Source organism: Squalius cephalus, assembly GCF_949319135.1.
Source record: "Squalius cephalus genome assembly, chromosome: 7".
Classification (NCBI taxonomy): domain Eukaryota; kingdom Metazoa; phylum Chordata; class Actinopteri; order Cypriniformes; family Leuciscidae; genus Squalius; species Squalius cephalus.
The window spans coordinates 4,095,031-4,116,272 of record NC_137128.1 but is presented as its reverse complement, the minus strand read 5'-3'; the positions used below and the strand labels follow the sequence as shown (position 1 = coordinate 4,116,272).

The window sequence follows — 21,242 nt, the reverse complement described above, 5'->3', positions numbered from 1 at the left end:
ATGTACATGTTGAAAGAACTTCACACTAACAAAGTGTTTTGTAAGTTAATTTGCATTGTAAGATCATAATATATTGACAAACATGAATGTAATGGAGGATGTTTTTAGTTTAGCATCCCAAGTTTAGCATCCCAATCCCGTGTGGAGCATGCTGGGAAATTGACTGTACAGTTTCAGCTGTCAACAAAAAATTATTCTTGTAATTCCAACTCAAAAGCATGATTCTTAAACAAAGTAAATAGAGTGTAATGAAATTAAATGTTGTCTCATTTCATTAAGTAACCTGAACTTGCAGCAAAAGTATTTGCAGTGTTTTAGATGTCTTGTTCTGACAAATATGTTATAAAATTGTACTTGCCTTCAAGTTTGTCAGTCCTAGACTATTTCCCGAAAAAAGACAGAAAGTGACAAAAAAAAGTGCAGGCCAATGTTATTTATTTTAATATAAATAAAAGTGGTGATTATTGAAAAAAGTTTGCCAAAAATTCTGAGACCAAAGTATTCGTGATATTCCTGTAAAACACGTGGCATAATGCAAACAAAGCTAAAATTACACAGATCATATCCTGATCACAAGATCACACATTAAGTATCTGATTACATGATGAGAAGTTCCACATTTGTAATATGGTTACACACCAGCTAAGAGAATTTGGTCAGTCCACTGCAATTTTATTCCTTTAAAATATATATATATATATATATATATATATATATATATATTACTAATCTGGAATATTAAGAATCGTAATAGAAACTTGCCTGCACATTTACATTGTGAACCCCCTTTCGTGTGTGCAGTCTTTGGCACCAATCACATTAGTGAAGCCTGAGGGACACATAAGTCATATGTAAGTCATACTTACTGGCATTGCCATGATTGCATGATCTTCATTAAAAATGATAATATAGTTTAGCTGCGTTGGCAAAAAAAATCTGCTTTACAACCTTGGGTCTTAAGTGGCTTGGAAATACCCCTAAAACAGCTTGAGCACCAGGTAAACTCTGCGAATGGCACGACAGACAGCACTTTTCACCAAGTTCTCTCTAATAGTGTAAAGGAAAGTGCCACTTGCAAAAAAAACTGCAGAGCAATGCACAGTTTGTGCCGTTCCGACAAGTCGAACATTGAATGTGTTGTTCCAACAAATTATGTAGAGACCCTCATTATCTATCAAAAAGTACTATCATGCTGTGCTAAAGGACTTCCCGCATCAGCTCCGCTTATAAAGCCGCAATCTAATCTTGTAGACATGAAATAAGCTGCTCGTGAGCAGGTTTAAGCTTACGCACATGTTACTATGACAGCAAATTCAGGAAGAACCAAACAAACCAAGATCATGCCAAATCGCCAACAATCAAATCCAGCTAACTGAGCTAGCGACGTACGGAAAACGCACCCCAGAACAGGGAAATAGATCAAAAACAAACATAACCCTGACAGTAATGTGTCCATTTGATGTTTATTTTACAGATATCAGATTCATTTATTTGGTTGGGAGGGCCTTAATTCAACAATAAATAGAGCATCATTTCTGAGCTCAATATTATTCAACTAGACCTTCTTCAGACTGCTGGTTCGTATCAATATTCATATCTATGTTTAATAGCACGTTTTTGGTTTGAAATGTTTTGACGGCATAATATTGCTCATGATTAATATATTGGATAAAAAATAAATCTATAAATATAGCAATTGTTTATAAAAAAATATTAATAATGCTATTTGTTGTTTATTTAAAAACGTAATATTTAGTTTAAAAGCAGATACCTGCTGAATCGTGAAGGTCTTCTGTGAGGTTGAGACATTGACGAATTCCAGGTGAGTTGAAGGTTTCCCAGACAGCATGGTAACATTGATTCAATATTGAGTTTTGATCCAAACCATCATTTTGGTTGACATCAAAATTTCAATGTTTAAAGTGTGTTGGATCAGCATTGAAATGTTGATGAAAGGGAACAGCACACATGGTTGAAGACAGTGACATTGAACTAACAGTGAGTCTTAGTTTATGAGCACAAGATCTTGCAGGCATGTATCTGTGCAAAACACTACTGGGTGTTTCCCAATCAGTGGGGCGTTTCAGTTCATGATGGGCACTTTCAGTGGTGTTACCTCATTTGTTCTAATACACTGGGGGTTTGGTTTAGGGGTGGGCCCTCATGATTTTAGCAGGGCTGCGTTCAGCCCCGACAAAACGTTGCACAACGTTTTTTAAACAGAAACGGTGATGCGTTGAACACACTGTTCTGATGACGCAAGAGCTGCAACTATGGCAGCTGAGAAGGCCATTCTTGTGTTCTTTGTGAAGAATTTTCTGAGACTGATGAAGTCGGTATAAATATGTGTTTAACACTACAAAATATGCCCGATGTTACAGTTACTGCACTTGCCGCCCAGAACAAAAGAGAACATCCCAATCGAGTGAAGGGATTGCTGAAACTGAAATGGAAGCACACATCTTACCTTATTCAGACTAAAACATCTATTTAGCCTCACTTTAGACTTTATTTGTAGTTCATACTGTTTTAATACCCTGTATTTTCTTTCTCATTTTTAGGAAAAGCACTTAATTACCATTGTTTATTTCTCTATACCAATGTCATACACTTGCAATGAAGCTAAAAATATAAACAACTACATCATTATGTTGATATCCTATATTTTTACAATAAAACTTACGACAAACATGTCTTCTAATATCCTCAGTTGTTGCGTATACCGAGCTGCATCGAACACATTTGTAAATTACTGTCATTGAACCCATTGTGCAATTCACTTTAATACCGCGTGCTTTATATAGCTACATGTTGCTGCTGATTGGACTGCAGTTCTGACACACCCACCAAACAAGAGAAAACGTATCTCAAACCCCGTTGCACACCGGTGCACGCCGTTTCCAGGAAACATGACGTTCAACCCGGAAACCGTAGCAAAACGTTGCGCACCGTTTTGATCTTGAACGTGCCCCAAGTCTTTTGAAAAACCAATTGTAGTTTGCACTAAAAGTTGGCACTAATTGGTATACGCCCATTTTGGTTTTGCAAGTGGGCTTCTCAGTAGTTAATTGATGCTTCCTTATTAGAGAGAAAACACAAGGTGCATCCTATACGGAAGTCTTGTGTGTTTGACATGCATGAACTCTCCGAGTTTCAAACAATGGTGCATATAATGTATTTCTGTTTTTAGCATGCTTTTTACTTGCATTTTATTTATTGTTACTAAATCTACTAACATTCATTAATTTTCAAAGTAAGTAAAGTGTTGAAATAAATCGCACAGATAGCATGGGAACATTAATACAATGTTGAGTTTTGATCCAAACCATAATTTTGGTTGAGATTGACATTTCAGTGTTTAAAGTGTGTTGGATCAGCATTGAAATTTTGATGAAAGCCAACAGCACACATGGGTGGAGACAGTGACATTGAACTAACAGTGATTTGTAGTTGATGAGCACAAGATCATTCAGGCAGGTATCTCTGCAGAACACTAGTGGGTGTTTGTCTATCAGTGGGGCGTTTTCAAACCACAATGGGCATTTTCAACCGCTTTACCCGATATGCTCTAATCCACTGGGGGCTTGGTTTAGGGGTGGGGTGGTTTAGCAAGTCTGTTGAAAAATGGTTGAAAAACATTTATTGTAGTTTGAAATTGGCCACTGATTGGTAAACGCCCATTTTGGTTTTGCATGTGCACTTCTCATGTGCACTTCTCAGTAGTGTAATGCTTCCTCATTAGAGAGAAAACACAGGTGCATCCTATACAGAAGTCTGGTTTGTTGAAGCACCTGACATACTTACATGACTTCTCTAGCACAGTTTCAAACAATGGTGCATCTACATACTTAAAAAATGCACATTACTTTAGTAAAGTTTATTACGAATTTCCTGAATAAAGTTCTAACGTCATTTAACACATTTCTTGAAGTGCAGAAGACATGAACATGAGCAAGAAAGTTACACTGCAAACATAGCCCATGTCTTGCATCCATCAGTGCTTGCATGCAGAGCACATTGCTCCTTTAGTAGGAATGAAGGCCGACGAAGATGGACAATAAATAAATAGAAAGCACCCCCCTCCTGATAATGCTGACATTGATTATACACCGAGTTGTTGTCGACAGCATAATCACCTGACCTGGGACTTGATGATATCCTGTGCCTTATCACTGCTTAATCAGGTAATCATTCATATTCCTGAATCTGTATTAAATTTGAGAAATTTCCACTGAAACACAATAACAAAAAACATCTTGTGTTTATTAAGAAAGTGACTGACATGGCTATTTTATTTTGTGATATTTAAATAGATTAAGGTCTACATAAGGTGAATCTGCAGTTTCAAAGGGATAGTTCATCCCGAAATGAAAATTCTGTCATTATTTACTCATCCTCAAGTTGTTCCAAACCTGTATGAATTTCTTTCTTCTGCTGCACACAAAAGAAGAGAGTGAAGAATGTTGGTAACCAGACAGTTGAGGGTAGCCATTGACTTCCATGGTATTTATTTTCTACTATGGAAATCAATGGCCATCGTCAACTTTCTGGTTACCAGCATTCTTTAAAATATCTTCTTTTGTGTTCAACAGAAGAAAGAAACTCATACAGGTTTGGAACAACTTGAGGGTGAGTAAATGATGACAGAATTTTCATTTTGGGCTGAACCATCCCTTTAAAGAAATTTTCATTGTTAAAACCAAAGTTCTTTTATTCTACAAGATAAACGTGTTACTTGAATGCTATGTAGTTTCACAGAAATTGAACTGAGATGTTGTTAATGGCTATAGCCCATAGGTGTTTGTTCCTCTTCATGAAGTCATGAGTTTAGCTCCAACACCTGCCTGGAAGTTTCCATTGATCCCAATGACCTTGATTAGCTTGATTAGCTGCTTCAGGTGTGTTTAATTAGGGCTGGAGATAAAATCGGACACCCCTGCCGTAGTGATTTTTTTTTTGTATTGAAGCATTAATAGATTTAAAAAAAATAAATGAAATAATCAGAATTTAACGATACTTTAATCATAGTTAGAATATTTTGTGTTCAGCAACTTTTTTTAAAAAGTGAATCGTATTGTGTTTAGTATATTAACATTCTTGAATGTGGCAACTGAATTGACTTGTTCTCGAGTAACATCATGCTTTCTTTTTCAGATTTCAGAGAACCCAGAGGAAAAGAGGCAGTATATAGTCTGATGTATGACAGATTTTTAAAAACCTGAACCGTTGGACCACCTGTAGTTATGACATCAGACTTCTGAAGCCAATTTTATTTTTAAAGGTTGAAATGCTTTTGTCCTATTTCTCCCCCTTTCTTTTTTTAAAGAATGATCTTTTAATATATTTTTGTCATTGATTGATTGAATAAAATAAATTAACTCAACTGCTGGAAAGGTGTCATTTATATTTTAAAAGGTTTTTGCCAAATTTTTGGTCAGGAATTTGTTGACGCATCATTGAAGTGTAGTTGAAATATTAATGTTGTTTCAACATTAACTTAGTACATCAGATGGCAACATTGGTTGACATTCCTTTTCAGTTGTATTTTCAGTGTTTCAACAAAATGTATTTAGAATCAACATCACATTGTAACATTGATCAAACCATATTACCAAAGATTATTTCTGTTAATTTCAGTGTTGATTCAACAGCAGTGATGTAGATTCAACATCATAGTGTAACATTGATTCAACAATATTACCATTGATTTATTTTAGTTAATTTCAGAGTTGATTCAACAGCAGTGATGTAGATTCAACATCATAGTGTAACATTGATTCAACAATACCATTGATTAATTTAAGTTAATTTCAGTGTTGATTCAACAGCAGTGATGTAGATTCAACATCATAGTGTAACGTTGATTCAACAATATTACCATCGATTTATTTTAGTTAATTTCAGTGTTGATTCAATAGCAGTGATGTAGATTCAACATCTTAGTGTAACGTTGATTCAATATTACCATTGATTATTTGTGTTAATTTCAGTATTGATTCAGCATTGGTGATGTAGAATCAATCATAGTGTAATGTTGATTCAACATTAACTGAGGGTGCAAAAGTGATGTTGATAAAAAATCACTTTGTAATGTTGAATCAATACTATTACCGTTGATTTTTGGTTGAAATCTCAACATTGCTTCAGCATTAACTGAGGGTGCAAAAGTGACATTGAAACAACATCACTTTCTAACGTTATTTCAATGTAATCAGCGTTGACGCATCAACACTGACTCAACATTGTTTCAATGGTTACATGCTATCTGGGTTATGCACTCTCTACAGCGGGAAAACATTATAATTGGAATCCATTAGTTTTCTTATTATTATTTTTCCCTAATGGGAGTCAATGTCAGCCATATGAACCATAAATAGGAAAATTATGAAATATGGCACACTTCTAGTGATGGTAAAGAAAAGTAAAAAAATGTTAAAAATGTTACATTCAAACGATTGTAATTTTTGAACCATTTGATCTAGAAAAATAAAACACAATACATCTGATGCTGATCACATTAAACATCTTACATCAAGACTCCACCGATTACAGTAGCAGCAATTTTGAAAAGTACAGTATTCTGGTTTTTCACCACTCCTTCAAATCTTGTCCAAAATCTGATAAGATGACATTTGGACCGAGCCGCACAGAAATGACTGAACAGTTTTTTTTTTTAAATGTATATTTGTTCAAAAGTGTACTTAACGAGGTCGACCCAGAATTGGTTCAGAGGCTGTATCTCGGCCGAACTTTGATCAATCGAAATGAAAACTGGCACGTTTAATCGGAACCACGATCTGAAAATGACTCTGAGGAATCTGAAAGGAGGAAGTTAATTATTATACAGCGATGATTTAAGCATAACAAAATAACAATACAGCACCATAAGAAAGAAGAGGAAAGTTTCAGTTAACTTTAATAACAGTGTAAAATTTTACCAAATTGTCTTAATATCATGGGCGTAGAAGATGAAATAAATTAAAAATAGAACAAACTCAACAAAGGCATTTAAAATCCAAAGAACGAGGCAGGTTAGTCACATTAATCATGGGGTTCTTCTATATCATTTTATCATTACAATAGCAATATATATATATGTTTCTTTGTTTGAATGAGGAGGAGAAATTGAAAATGATTCCTTCATATGCTGATATGAGATGTGTTATGTTCTGTAGTATATCAGGATGGACATGCGTGTGATTTTGTTTCTAACACTTTTTACCGGGATGTGCGTCGCTGATTCCAAAGGTACGTTTAGAATAATACTAGTAAAAATCTCTAACCATTGTGTATTATATTTTGATCAGATTGATTTATTAAAATTATACTCTGAAATATGGTAACTGAAAATGTTTTATTTATTTATATGCATTTGTAATGCTTTGAACCTGTCTTATCCTTTTTTTTTTTTCTTTTTTTTTTTTGTCGATTTCATATGGTATTGAACAGGGAATCTTGCTCTTAATGGCATGGCTGTGCAGTCCTCCTTAGGCCACCCACAGGGAGATGCTCAGAATGCAATAGATGGAAACAGAGACTCAGATTACAAGAAGGAGTCATGCACTTTCACTAAAACTGAGTTTAATCCATGGTGGAGAGTTGACCTCGGAAATGTCTACAGTGTAAGCAATGTTACCATCACTAATCGTGGAGACTGTTGCAAAGAGCGGCTTAGAGGAGCTCAGATTCGTATTGGGAACAAGCTGGACAACAACGGAAACAACAATGAGCTGTAAGAAATGTTTCTATCATCTTCCCATGTTTATGATGTTCAGTCTGGTTTAATAAAACAGGAGGCAATATTGTAGATCTTCCACACACCAACCACTCATCGAGCCACAGCCATGGAGATGTACTTTACTTCAACATTTTATTCAGATTGTGATTGACATTGGTAAATTTAGACCATTGTTTCTTGTAGCAGTGCTATACAAAACCATTTGATTTCAATACAGCTGAATTGAATTTGTTAGACGTGTGAATTGTGTTGTGTAGCTTCTGGTTCTCTTACGAGAGGTTCTCTCGTATTGCGTAAGTATAGCTTACGCTACGGGTAAAGTCATCTTTTCTCGAGATATGAAGCCAAAAAATTATCCTTAATTTTAAAATCTTGTCAACGCAGTGCAGCAGCAAGCAGACCTTGGCGGCTTCCTCAGAGTCCAGCGATGCGTAGAGCTTCGCTGAAGAGACAAAAATCAGAGAAAGCAGCCTCTGAGCCTTCTTTTTATACGCTAAACCACGCCCCTTCTGACGGGCCGTGACGCGTGAGCGCGCCCAGCGCGCTCATTGGGCGTGATGTCACGCCAAGGGCTCAGCGATAGGCTGCTGCAGTTGCCGCAGGGCAGCCAATGAGCACGCGAATATGCCTGCTCCAGGTCTGCTTGCTGCTGCACTGCGTTGACAAGATTTTAAAATTAAGGATAATTTTTTGGCTTCATATCTCGAGAAAAGATTACTTTACCCGTAGCGTAAGCTATACTTACGCAATACTCGTTCCCTCTCTAGAGAGAACAGAGGTTACGTTAGGTAACCGAGTACGTTTTCATTTTAACACTGTTCTTGATGTATTTGCAGGGTTGCAACTATTCTCACTGCTCCTAATGGCACACAAACATTTTCATTTGAGTCTGTTAATGGCCGATATGTCAACATTCTTTTACCTGGGAATGATGAAATCCTCACTCTGTGTGAAGTCGAGGTGATGGCAGGTAAGGGACAGAGAGAAGACTGGGATAGAATTGATGTACTTATTAATGTGTGTGTAACTGTTATTATTTTGTTAACAGTAAGTGACACACCATCGTACATTTGTGGTCCAAGTGAGTGTTCTTCATTACTTTCAATGTTGTCGGTAACACATGTTTAATATTCTTCTTGATTTTTGTTAACCAATAAGGGATAATATCAAGATGGTTGTTATAGCAAAATAAACCCTGACAGGATGATCAGGACTCCAGATTATTATTACATGGCTAAATTAAAGCATTAATTAGTTTAAATAAAATTATGTATTATTAAATTATAAATTATAAATATATAAATTATACACGCCTGCACACATATATATTTAGACGCGCATACCTAAAGACCAAACGCGCAATACACTTGTGCACGCCGTCAGCTAGATCTAGATTGTAGTAAATAGTAAAATAGATAGTAAATAGATAGTTCTAGATCTTCTGTAAAGCCAAAACAATCTCTGTTACTAAAATTTCCTATTATCATTGTAAAGCTGCTTTGAAACAATGTATATTGTTGTTAAAGGGTTAGTTCACCCAAAAATGAAAATGATGTCATTAATGACTCACCCTCATGTCGTTCCAAGCCCATAAGACCTCCGTTCATCTTCGGAACACAGTTTAAGATATTTTAGATTGAGTCCGAGAGCTTTCTGTCCCTCCATTGAAAGTCAATGGACGGCATACTGTCCATGTCCAGAAAGGCAATACAGACATCATCAAAGTAGTCCATGTGACATCAGTGGCTCAATCTTAAGTTTATCAAGCGACGAGAATACTTTTTGTGCGCAAAAAGTAAACAAAAATAACGACTTTATTCCACTATTCATTTCCTTCTCTCTGGGCCTCAAGCTATTTCACGTAGTGTTTAAGCGCAGCGCGTCTGTGTTGTACGTCACACGTAGGCTCACTATTGGCCGACGCTGGTCATGTGTGTGATGCGTGTGACGTACAACACAGACGCGCTACGCAAAAACACTAGCACTAAAATTACAAAAATTATTAATTAAAAAAATAAATTACTAGCACTAGAAAAAACATTTAAGGGATAATGTACAGTCATGTACACCAAATAAATGATTACATGGACATACATGGACATGTTGATGACGGTCGTTATCTGGGAATATCAGACCTCGGAATGTCGCGACTGACCAATCAGAATAAACTATTCCAGAGAGCCGTGTAATAATAATTTGGATTACATATCTTAGCATTATTATGCCCATTTATATTGAGAATATATTAAGTAAAAAGAAAAAAGTTATTGATTAATATTGTATGTTAAACAGGGAATCTTGCTCTTGGAGCCACAGCTGTCCAGTCTTCCACATACAATGGAGCAGTAGCTCAAAGGGCTGTCGATGGCAACAGCAATCCACTGTTCAGTGCTGGGTCATGCAGTCACACTAATGCGGACAGGGACCCCTGGTGGAGAGTTGACTTGGGGGAGAAATACAAGGTAACCAGGGTTAGCATCACTTATCTTGCAGATGCTCCTGCAACGAGGATAAATGGTGCTCAGATCCGTATCGGCAACAGCCTGGAAAATAATGGCAACAATAATGAGCTGTAAGTATTGTCTCTCTCTTAATACTTTCATAAATGGTTTGAAAATTAGTAAATAAGATAACATTACTTTGAATAAATCCTTTTCATTCAAACTTGTCTTTGACTGAAGTATATTTAATATGCTTCATGCCGTTTTGATTCGCCCCTCTCTATTTCTCTCTCTGTCTTCACAGGGCTGCGACTGTTGTGTCCATCCCACTTGGAGAGACAAAAACATTTGAGTTTAAGCCTATTAAGGGGCAATATGTCAACATTATTATACCTGGGCGTAATGAATATCTCCATATGTGTGAGATTGAGGTGTTTTCAGGTGAGCAATAAAAGGAGAGAGACATGATGTGTAGACATTTGTACTATTTATGTGTATTTTGCCTTAATAAATGTTTTCTGATTTCATTGGCAGATTAAGTGGAATGAGAGGATGTTACGCCACAGTCCACTGATCCTACAAGCAAAATACCAAATTACGTTTTTTTCTGAGCAATAATAATATTGCACTTTTTTCATTGTTTTCATTTTACCTATGCAAATTTTATTCTTAAGATAAAAGATAAGTTTCAGTGCACATTCAGTAAAGGTTTGAAATGGTTTTTAAAATGCACCTGACTCTTAACCCCAGTTTGATCCAAAAAAAATCTTTGTTTATCTCTCTTCTTTCTACATCAATAAATTACTACAGCATTGCATGTTGTATTGTATGTTTCTGGATCAAAAAAGAGAGGCTTATTTGGATATTTACAATGAGGAGGTAACAAAGTGAAGAATTACATTTTACCAAAAAAAAGAAAGAAAAAGAAAACCAAGGAGAGTACGAGGATTTCAACCTTCTGTCCCAGAATCAACAACACAACCACCAATTCCACCAATATTAACTTTTAATTTTCTGTTATAATGGGTAAAAAAGGCACAAAGGCAACAATAACTAAACTAGAAATATAAAATAATAATAATAATGAAAATAGAAACAATAGCTTTAGGGGAGAGCATAGCACAAAATAAACAAAACAAAAAACTAACTAACCCAGAAATCTCTCTAAATTTAAGACTGGGTCTCAAGACAGCACTCCTGACTGTGGTCACATGTACATAGAGGGTGTGGGTCCTGTAGTCATTTTCAGTCAGCGAAACATGCCTGGAATTTGGACCGGCTGACTCGCACAAAATCCTGAGACTCCGACCCGGATATGTGCCCAAAGTTCTCACAACCCCCTTCCTAGACCAGGTGGTGAACTTGCAAGCGCCACCCATGGAGGAGGCAGACCCAGAGACCCAGACCTTGCGTTGCAGTGTCCTGTTCATGCACTGCCTATTTACGTGGACCGCACACAGAGCTTCAGAAGTTCTGAACAGATCTTCGTTTGCTTTGGAGATCAGCAGAAGGAAAAAGCTGTCTCCAAACAGAGGTTGGCCACTGGATAGTGGATGCCATCATCTTGGCGTATCAGTCCCAAGGTGTGCCGTGTCCCCTTGAGATGAGGGCTCACTCTACAAGGAGTGTTCCTCCCGAGCGTTGGCGTGTGGTGTTTCTCTGTCACACACCTGCAGATCTGCGGGCAACACATTCACAAAATTCTACAATCTCATGTTGGAGCCGGTTTCTTCCCATGTGTGATGTACAAACAGTAGCTTTGTTTATATTTTATTTCTTATGCTATGATGCTTTTCTGTTGTCTGATTAAGACATTTCGTATTTTGTAGGGATGGTCATTTCAAGCAAAAAATTTATTCGAGATCGCTGGGAATTGTTTGATTATTATTCAAACCCGGCATAAACTATCCAAACCGCTAGAGGGAGCTCTCGCCAAGGTCTGCTCAAGAACGCGTAATATAGCAGTTAATGCAGAGACGAGCAGATAGATAATACACACAGATTTGAGATGCTCCACTTGTGATTTACTGTATATTGTCATGTCTTGCAGGTTTGCATGCAATATTTCCCTATTAAATGTGTTGCACCAGAAATGACTCCTGCTCCTTTCTATATGTGTAACATGTGCAACAGACTTCATCTCTCTCCTAGCCTCTTTCGATCTCAAACGACTCATCACCACAGGTACTCGCACATCAGGCAACCAACTGGACCTGGTTTACACACGCAACTGCATCACAGACAACATTCTGGTGAAACCCCTCCATGTTTCAGATCATTTCCTCATTACTTTCAGTCTACATCTCTCTACCCCTGCACCACCAACCCCACCACCAGTTACTTTCAGACGAAACCTGCGCTCACTTTCTCCCGCCCATCTTTCCTCTGTCGTGTCATCTTCTCTTCCCTCACCCTCACAACTCTCATCTCTGAATGTGAATACTTCAATGGATACCTTATGCTCCACAGTTATTTTCAAATCAAAGTACATTTGTAGGAGTAAAAAGTACGAGTAAAGTGTAGGCTACTGTTTTTTTGCTTCTGAAATGTGAGTAAAAGCACTATTATTCAGTATAAATTTCACTTGAGTAAAGTACAAATCCCGTACAATAATATTAAAGTAGGCTACAGTAATCAAGTATTTCACACTGCTTAACTCACACTGGACTCGTGCTTCTAATGTTGGGTAATATATATACATCTGAAAGCATATTGAATCATCTGAATCACCGCTTGAAGCAAGCATCGGACTGATGATATATCTGATATCTTCTTGTATTTAGCTTACTGTTGTTTGTACTTCTTGTTGAGCTGTTATTGTTCTGAACAGAGCTGAAAGATGGTTTAATCAGCAGCGAGTGTTGCTCTGCTGCCCTCTTGTGTTCACAATCATTCAGCTCCAATACTTCCATCATGTGTCCAGATTTGAAGTAATAAGCTGTTGTTTTACCTGGAGTGATGCAAGAAAAGAAAGCCAGAAAAGCTTTGGTTAAAGGTGTCAGATGACAGGCGAGCTGAAGAGGAGTGTGTATGATGGAGAATTATATCAAATTATATTTAACTAATGCACAGATAATCATGAAGAACTAGACCATTCATTAATGACTACTGCATCTGCTGCTAATAAACATTATATATGATTAATAGATTAATGTCATCATGTATTAATTCCTTAATAACATAGTATTAAGTAATACTGTAAATTATTGTGTTAAGGGTCAATGCCATGTATTTCAACTTCCAGTTGTGTGTGTTAATTAATCATTAGCATAAAGTTCATCTCTGTGAAAAAGAAAGCCTGTAATACTCAAAATAGTTTGTTTGTCTTTACGAGTGTGTGTGTGTGTGTGTGTGTGTGTGTGTGTTGTCATGTTGGGAGAAGGCCCAGAAGAAGTGAACTTGAATTCTTCTGATAAATGCCCTGAACTGAGATCTCTCCTAAATGACTTTTTACATGTCTCAAAAGTAACCGATAAAATTGAAATATTTATGGACAATCTTTTAGTTGAACGACTCCAGAAAGACCACGCCAGAAAAGTCCATAAAGCCAAGAATATGGAGAAGAGGAAGAAGAAATGGACCCAATTGTGAGACATGATCTTATGCTGTCTTCCCTTCTACTCCCAGGACTTCTCCTCTCACTCCCAACTATTCTCTGAATATTAAATAGATGCTGTCCTTTATTTCCACTGTCCCATTTTCTTTGCCACATATCCTTTACAGATCCTTTAATTAGCCATTTTATTTCCAATTTGCTCACTGGAGCATTCACCTCTATGTCTGAGTGTTTTAATGCTTGTTTAACTATTTGGACCACCACTTCATGTCCTTCTACCCCTACATGAACCCATACAAATGAAATATCTGTTCTTGTTTGATATATTCTGAACAAACTTTGTAAAATATCGGATAAAATGTCTTGCCTAGTGGATGATTTTCCACTCTTTAAACTTGATAATGCTGCAAAAGAGTCTGAACATATGACCATATTGTAATCTCTTCCACCCACTGAAGAGCCCGTAATATTGCAAGCATTTCTGTTGTATAGACTGATATATGATTAGATGTTCTTTTGCTATTTTGCTCCTAAACCTTGGTATATACACTGCTGATGCTGCATGTCCTGTTTCAGGATCTTTTGATCCATCTGTATAAATGTATTATATATGTATTACTGATATATATTTCTGATCTAGATAATTATGTACTATTGTACCTTTAGGTTCTTGTCTGTTTTTATCATTTATACTCACTAAAAGTTGAAAATCAACTACAGGCATTGGGAATAGCCATGGAGGTGTTGCTGGCAATGCTACAGTAGAGCAAACTTCACAGTTAGGCCCAATCCCAATTGTATTTTATACCCCTTCACCTACCCCTTACCCTTCGCCTACCTCTAACCCTTGCCCCTTGAAACAGAGTGGCAAGGCGTAGGGGTGAAACTATTCCCCAGGGAAATGGGACACCACTACTACACCGTTACACGTCATTATACGTCGTCGCTAGCGCCTACGTCACAGGAGATGCGCCGATGTTTATCACAAACTTCCAAGATGTCGTCGTCAGCTGTAGTCATCTCAATTGCGTGGGTTACAGCTATTTTTTTTTACATTTTTCTTCTGAAGTTCGCACAACGGAGGGGTAAGGGAAAGTGAAGGGGTAAGGGGTAGAATTGGGATTGGGCCTTACTTATTCCAGTTTGATGAGCCTCTTTATTTGCCTTCCAGCCAAAACTGTTCAGATTGGTGTACTCGTGTTCCCAACAATTTTCTAAAACTCTTTTAACTGGATCTTTTACTTCTGAATGCCCTTTTACAGTTGCCCAGCTTTAACCTACGAAACTCCAACGGCGTCTCGCCCACTTCACCCTGTAGAGCTGATATACAGTAGGTGATGTTTGAAATGCTCCACTACATATTGGTAATGCTTGATTTTGTAATATATTTACTTTATCTAGCAGAGATGCTGATGCTGTCCCATAACTCATACTCCCATAATCTACTGTAGATCTTATGAGTGCACAGTATATTCTGTTCAGAGATTGCCGATCAGCAGCCCAATCTATACCTGCCAAACACCTCAAAACATGCACTCCCCTCTTACTTTTATCTATTATCTTTTGGATGTGAGTTGCAAATGTAATTTTTGAATCCATCCAAATACCTAAAAATCTGAGTACTAATTCCTGTTTCAGGTCTTGATCATATAACCTTAATTTGATAGATTGGGTTTTCTTATTTTTTTTGAAAAACATATTACTTTAGTTTTTTCCACTGATAATCGAAATCCCCACTTATTGGCTAATATTTCTACTTCTTTAATAGTATTCTGCATGCTTTTTTCTACATAGGATACATTTCTACCTCTTTTCCATAAAGCACCATCATCTGCATATAACGATTTTCCAATCCCAGGCCCAACACTATCAAAAATATAATTTTTCATAAATATAGGGCTGCAAACACTACCTTGGGGGGTACCATTTTCGATTGCATATATCTTTGAGTATGATGACCCCACCCTTACTTGAATGGTTCTATCAATTAAAACATCCTTGTGAGAGGGTTTATGTCAGAAAGCCAATTTGAATGCCCTAATTGTGAAATATTACATTTGCAGGAGAGGTTTGGATGGCTTGAGGCATGACTCAGACCTGCCTAGCAGCTAAGGTGTAGTTATTAATGTCTGCATGTGATGGTGGTTTTCTAACAGCTCAGCTTGCTTCTCTGACCTTTGCCATTGCTTTAAAAAGACTTGTGTCCTCTGACCTTAGAGAGGGCGGCGAGAAACCAGATGCATGAACTAGTTCAGTGGTTCTCAACTCCAGTCCTCGGGACCCGCTGCTCTGCACATTTTGTATGTCTCCCTTATATAACACACCTGAATCAGATCATCAGCTCGTTAAGAGAGACTCCATGAACTGAACTGAGTGTGTCAGATAAGAGAGACATACAAAATGTGCAGAGCAACGGGTCCCGAGGACTGGAGTTGAGAACCACTGAACTAGGATGTGGTTTTAACAGCTGCGAGTGAACAGTCAGATGTATAGTACGCTTTCAAGCGTAAGCTGCAGAAAATAAGATGTGTGTGTGTATGTGTGCTTCTTGCAAACTTGCCTTACCCTTGGATATTTCCGAGGCCAGTTGTTCACCTTGTAAGGAATTGCCGCATTGTAATGAGAGCCCCAAACTCTTAAGACGGCCCCAGGGACAGAATAAAAGGTTTTGTTTTCTGTTTCTGGGGGCCACAATTCGGGTGAAGACACGCTTCTCTGTTATTTTCTCCTTTTTGAATTATTGTCTTTGTATTATTCTGAATTTTTCTTAAGTAAAACGAAGCCATCCTTTGGTGATTTGGAAAACTTTCAAGACAAGTCTGAGTGATTTTTTTTTTTTTTTCAAGAAATATGTTTTTGTTGTAGTTTAGATATTGATACCAGGACTGAGCTGGTTAAAGGACACCAGCGAGGACCTGAAACAACGTCCAGCATCTTTAACCTGCAGGTAAGGACAATTTATGATCGTTACAGATTATGCGAATGATTTGGAGGTTACAGAGCTATACAAATACAACTGTGTGTGTGTGTGTGTGTGTGTAGGACAAAACCTGTCCTAATTGAAAGAAAACAAGTTAACAAAAAGATTGAATCCAATCTTTGGTGATGTAGCATAGTGAGAGATTTATAAGCAATCTTTTGTAGGACGGTCATTATTAACCAGGAACATTACAAGTGTTACAATGTGGAAACAAACCCACAAAAAGTTTCAAAACATTTTTGGGAAGTTGTGAGACTCTGGGGGTGTAAAATCAGTATATTTTAATCCAATGTAATAACAGAAACTAGCATTTTCAGGTAGGGGAAAATATGTGCTCTAGAAATAAACACGACTGTGACTGTTTAACTCAGTCAGTAAACTCTTAGGTTTTAAATGAAGCTCAAAACTGGACATTAGTTAAAGTGTGCAGTGAAATGCATTAAATGATTCTAACCTTGTTGTTGTATCTCTTCAGTCTAAGTTCTGCAGTGGGTTTTATGGCAAGTGATATGGGTGAACGCAGGGCTGCCCACGATCACGCTGTTCTCACGCTCTCACACCACATGTTCACTTCTCACGCAGACACAGAACACACACTGCTTCTCTTTCAGTCCAACATCAGTCTCTTCTGACAGCAGTGTGTGTTTCTGTGACATGATGCATCAAACACCATCACTGAACATTCAAGATGAACAAATATATATATATATATATATATATATATATATATATATATATATATATATATATATCCCTATGACATCCCATAATATATAATTTATTATTATTATTATTCCTGAATGTTGTCTGAGCGTTCAAAACATGCAGTGTTTTAAAATGTTTTTTAAAAAAATGAATTGGTTATGTGAAGATTGGGAAGATGCCATTTTATCATTCTTCAAACATTATGGGAATGTTACTTTTGAACGTTCTGAAACAAGAAGCAACATTTAAAAACGTTACTAAAAGTTTCACAAAAAAAACGCTCCATGAACGATATTATAAATGTTTTTGTGCTGATGTTTTGAGAACATTATTAAAGACCAGATAACTTTGAACAAACGTTTTATTAACGTTACTGGAAGCAGGGCCGGTTCTAGACATTAGGAGGCCCCTATAGAGAGCCTAAGTCCCTCCCCTTCCGGTCGACCACCATGGGACCTTATTTCGGAAAAATATTGTATGGGAGTCAATGGCGAGAGACAACAAATATTTTGATCTCGTTTGAATTGTGCCCTGATTTACACATATGATGTTTGTCAATTTAAAAGATACATTTTAAAGTCAAGAAAGTCGCAGCTTGATGTAAAACTGCTGAGGTATAAGACTGTGAAAATACGTAATTACAAAGACTACAAACCCAGAAGGCGCACATGCGACGTCATACCTTTTCTCTCAATGAATGAAGCTAACTTTACTGAAGCTAACGTCTGTCATTTTTTCTATAGTCTTACATTATAATCGTAACGTTACGCCGTCATGCCTGAGTGTTTTGAGCCAGAATACACACATACGAGCAACGGATCTTGTGACGTACATAGTACGAGACGAGAGATGTAGTTCATTGAGCGATTTTCGCATAAAACTAAACGTTACTCTTCTGTTTTATGACAAACTGCGACTTTCTTGACTTTCATAATTACCTTTTAAATTGACAAACATCATATATGTAGTTCAGGGCACAGTTCAGACAGAATAAAAAGATAAGTTATCTCTCGCCATTGACTTCCATACATATTTTTTCCGAAATAAGGTCCCATGAGCCGGAAGCGGAGGGGCGGGACTTAGGCTCTCTATAGGCAAAATTGATGTTGGAGCCCCCCACCCCACCCCACCCCCAATAAACAACACTTGAAACAAATATGATTCCTAACCTTTTTATTTATACAACATTTAATTTTAAATGTAGTATATTTTTACTTATACAGTACATAAGTTTGGACACATTACTATTTTTAATGTTTTTGTTAAAGTCTCATATGCTCATCAAGCCTGGATTTATTTGATCAAAAATACAGAAAAATAATATAGTGAAATATTATTAAAATTTAAAATAATGGTTTTCTATTTTACTATACTTTAAAATATATGAATAGCTGAATTTAGTGTCACGTGATCCTTCAGAAAACTTTATAATATTCTGATTTATTATCAAATGTTAGAAATGGCGCTGAATATTTATTTTACTTTTTTTTTTTCTAGATTTTTTGATTATTAAAAAGTTGTTTTAAAAAAAGTCTTCACTATCACTTTTTATATATTTAACACATCCTTGCTGATTATTCCTGTTTTTTCTGTATTTTTGATCAAATAAATGCAGGCTTGTAGAGCATAATATGAAACTTCTTTCAAAAACATTAAAAATAGTAATGGGTCCAGACTTTTTACTGGTACTGTATGTACATATTAAACAAACTTTACCTAAGGTAATCTCTTTTTTGTTTAATGAAGATGTTATTGTTGTGGTTGTTATTTTGCTGTTTTATTCAGTTTATTCACAGTTCCAGAATACCACTTCAGTAGATGAACATAAGTGCTTTTATCATTTTTTTCATAGCTGCGGTATGGGCAGGATTTCTCCCTCCCATTTAATCAATATTGACTGCAGATATATTGTCATATTATTAATCAGTAATATGATATATATTGCATTGTTACCTTAAATATGCTATACACAAATCAAGTGGAAGAGAAAGACACGATCTAATATAATTTAATACAGTTATAATTTTTCAATGTAAATTATTTAATTTGATTGGTAACAGCCTAGTGTCTAATTATTTTAATTGAATATATTTATCAAATTTAAGAATTTGAAATGAAAGATGGAGTATACATTTAAAAAAATTAGGGGAAAATGCCCTTTATAAAGGTACAAAAAATTATTTTCAGTGTTTTCAAACAGTGATGTAATGAAACATTGACAATTTAAGCTTGAAGGGAGTAAAGCCTCTGTTTAGGCTATTAAGGAAATGTAATTTTGCCAAAAGAAGAACTTTTATTTTAAATAAATGTTCATTTTAAATCAGCCTACTTCAGTGTGATATGTTACCATATTATCATGCTTAACACTAAGAATTTGAACAATTGTAATGTGATGATCAGATGCAGATATCTAAATCAAAGAATATGGGCGGTTTGCGGGTGGATTATTTATTTTTAACAGTGGATTCGGGTGACTCAAAGTGCACCGGATTAATGAATTTATCTTTAAAATGTACAAAATGGGCCATGTCCCCGGACCCCCCTAGAGATACCAAGCTCCACCAACAAAAAAATGTGGGACATTTTTATAATTTAATTATCTTATTATTAAAATACATTATTATGATTTTACCACCTCCGCCTCATTTTGAGCCAGGAAAAACCCTGAAATAGGCAATAGGCTTCTTGTAAAGGTATTACTTTTACTAGTAATTAGAATGCTATTTCAGTGCACTTAACTTCTGACTTTTGGGAGTTGATCAAAACAGTTCTCTTTTGGATATATAATAACAATGATATATTCTGTAGCCTACTGATTATCAGTTTGTCGCATGTTTAGACCTTGTATGTGTGTTGCACAACACATGTTGCACTTGGCAATCACTGATATGGTAGTGGACCATGATGGTCACAGAAGAAGTGAAGGAGCAGTACCCCCCAATTATGGTGGGGTAATTTGCACTCTGATTGCAATCACTCCAAAATAGATGACGACAATTCACACACACCTGCATTACGAGCTGTGCTTCTTTGCGTGCCTATTTAGGCTTTTGCTTCGCAGCACCTGATGGATGCGTTCATTACACACACTTTCAGAAGCCGGCACCCGCTTTGAAACGGAAGCCTTAATTGGTTTAACTGCAGATGAGTGACAATTCAACAATATCCAATGAACAATGAAGCTAGTATTTCTGCCCGTCTTGACTGGTGGACTATATATATAGGGGATGTTACGATGTTACGATGATTAAAAAATGGGCTAAGTCAGGCAAAATTAGGCATGGCCCCTTGTTTGAAACAAAAAAAAAAAGCACTAATGCCAGATTTAAATATGCACTTCGCTATATTAAAAGAAATGAAAACATTATGAGGTCTGATTCACTGGCATGGAAGCTGCAAAATAATAATGTTAATGACTTCTGGAAAGAAATTAATACTATTAATAATTGCAAAACATTTCTTCCATCTAATATAGATGGTGTGAGTGGTCCTGATGAAATTTCACAGTTATGGCGGAAACATTATTGTGAACTACTAAACTGTGTAAAAAGTAATCTGTTTGTGGTGGATAATGTGGAGTATAATGATGATGTTGTTATTACTTCTTCTGAAATCCATGAAGCAATATTGAATTTAAGTAAGGGTTAATGCCCGACGAGGTGTCCATTGTCAGGTATTAATGGACGACGGCGAGGCGTGAACCGTCCGACGTGCAGCGGATCCATTAATACCTGACAATGGACACCTCGAAGGGCATTAACCCGCTTATACCATGGTCACTTGCCAAATAACACATTTTTAAAACATTAGTTTATATTTTAA

At 36.5% G+C, this 21,242-nt stretch overlaps 1 protein-coding gene across 2 annotated transcripts; it reads left to right on the top strand.

The window, feature by feature from the left end:
• The first annotated feature begins 1,493 nt into the window (after window positions 1–1,493).
• Window positions 1,494–12,261, top strand: LOC307161643 (uncharacterized protein). Of its 2 annotated transcripts, none has more exons than XM_079876511.1 (9): window positions 1,494–1,577; window positions 1,757–1,822; window positions 7,176–7,248; window positions 7,450–7,732; window positions 8,575–8,708; window positions 8,787–8,819; window positions 10,031–10,310; window positions 10,484–10,620; window positions 10,714–12,261. In XM_079876511.1, exons 3-9 carry the CDS (start codon window positions 7,185–7,187, stop codon window positions 10,716–10,718), a joined length of 936 nt encoding a protein of 311 aa, XP_079732637.1. In that variant the 5' UTR covers window positions 1,494–1,577; window positions 1,757–1,822; window positions 7,176–7,184; the 3' UTR covers window positions 10,719–12,261. The 2 variants fall into 2 exon arrangements, with proteins under 2 accessions (XP_079732637.1, XP_079732638.1); XM_079876512.1 differs by having other exon boundaries at window positions 1,533–1,577; window positions 1,768–1,822.
• Window positions 12,262–21,242: the final 8,981 nt, after the last annotated feature.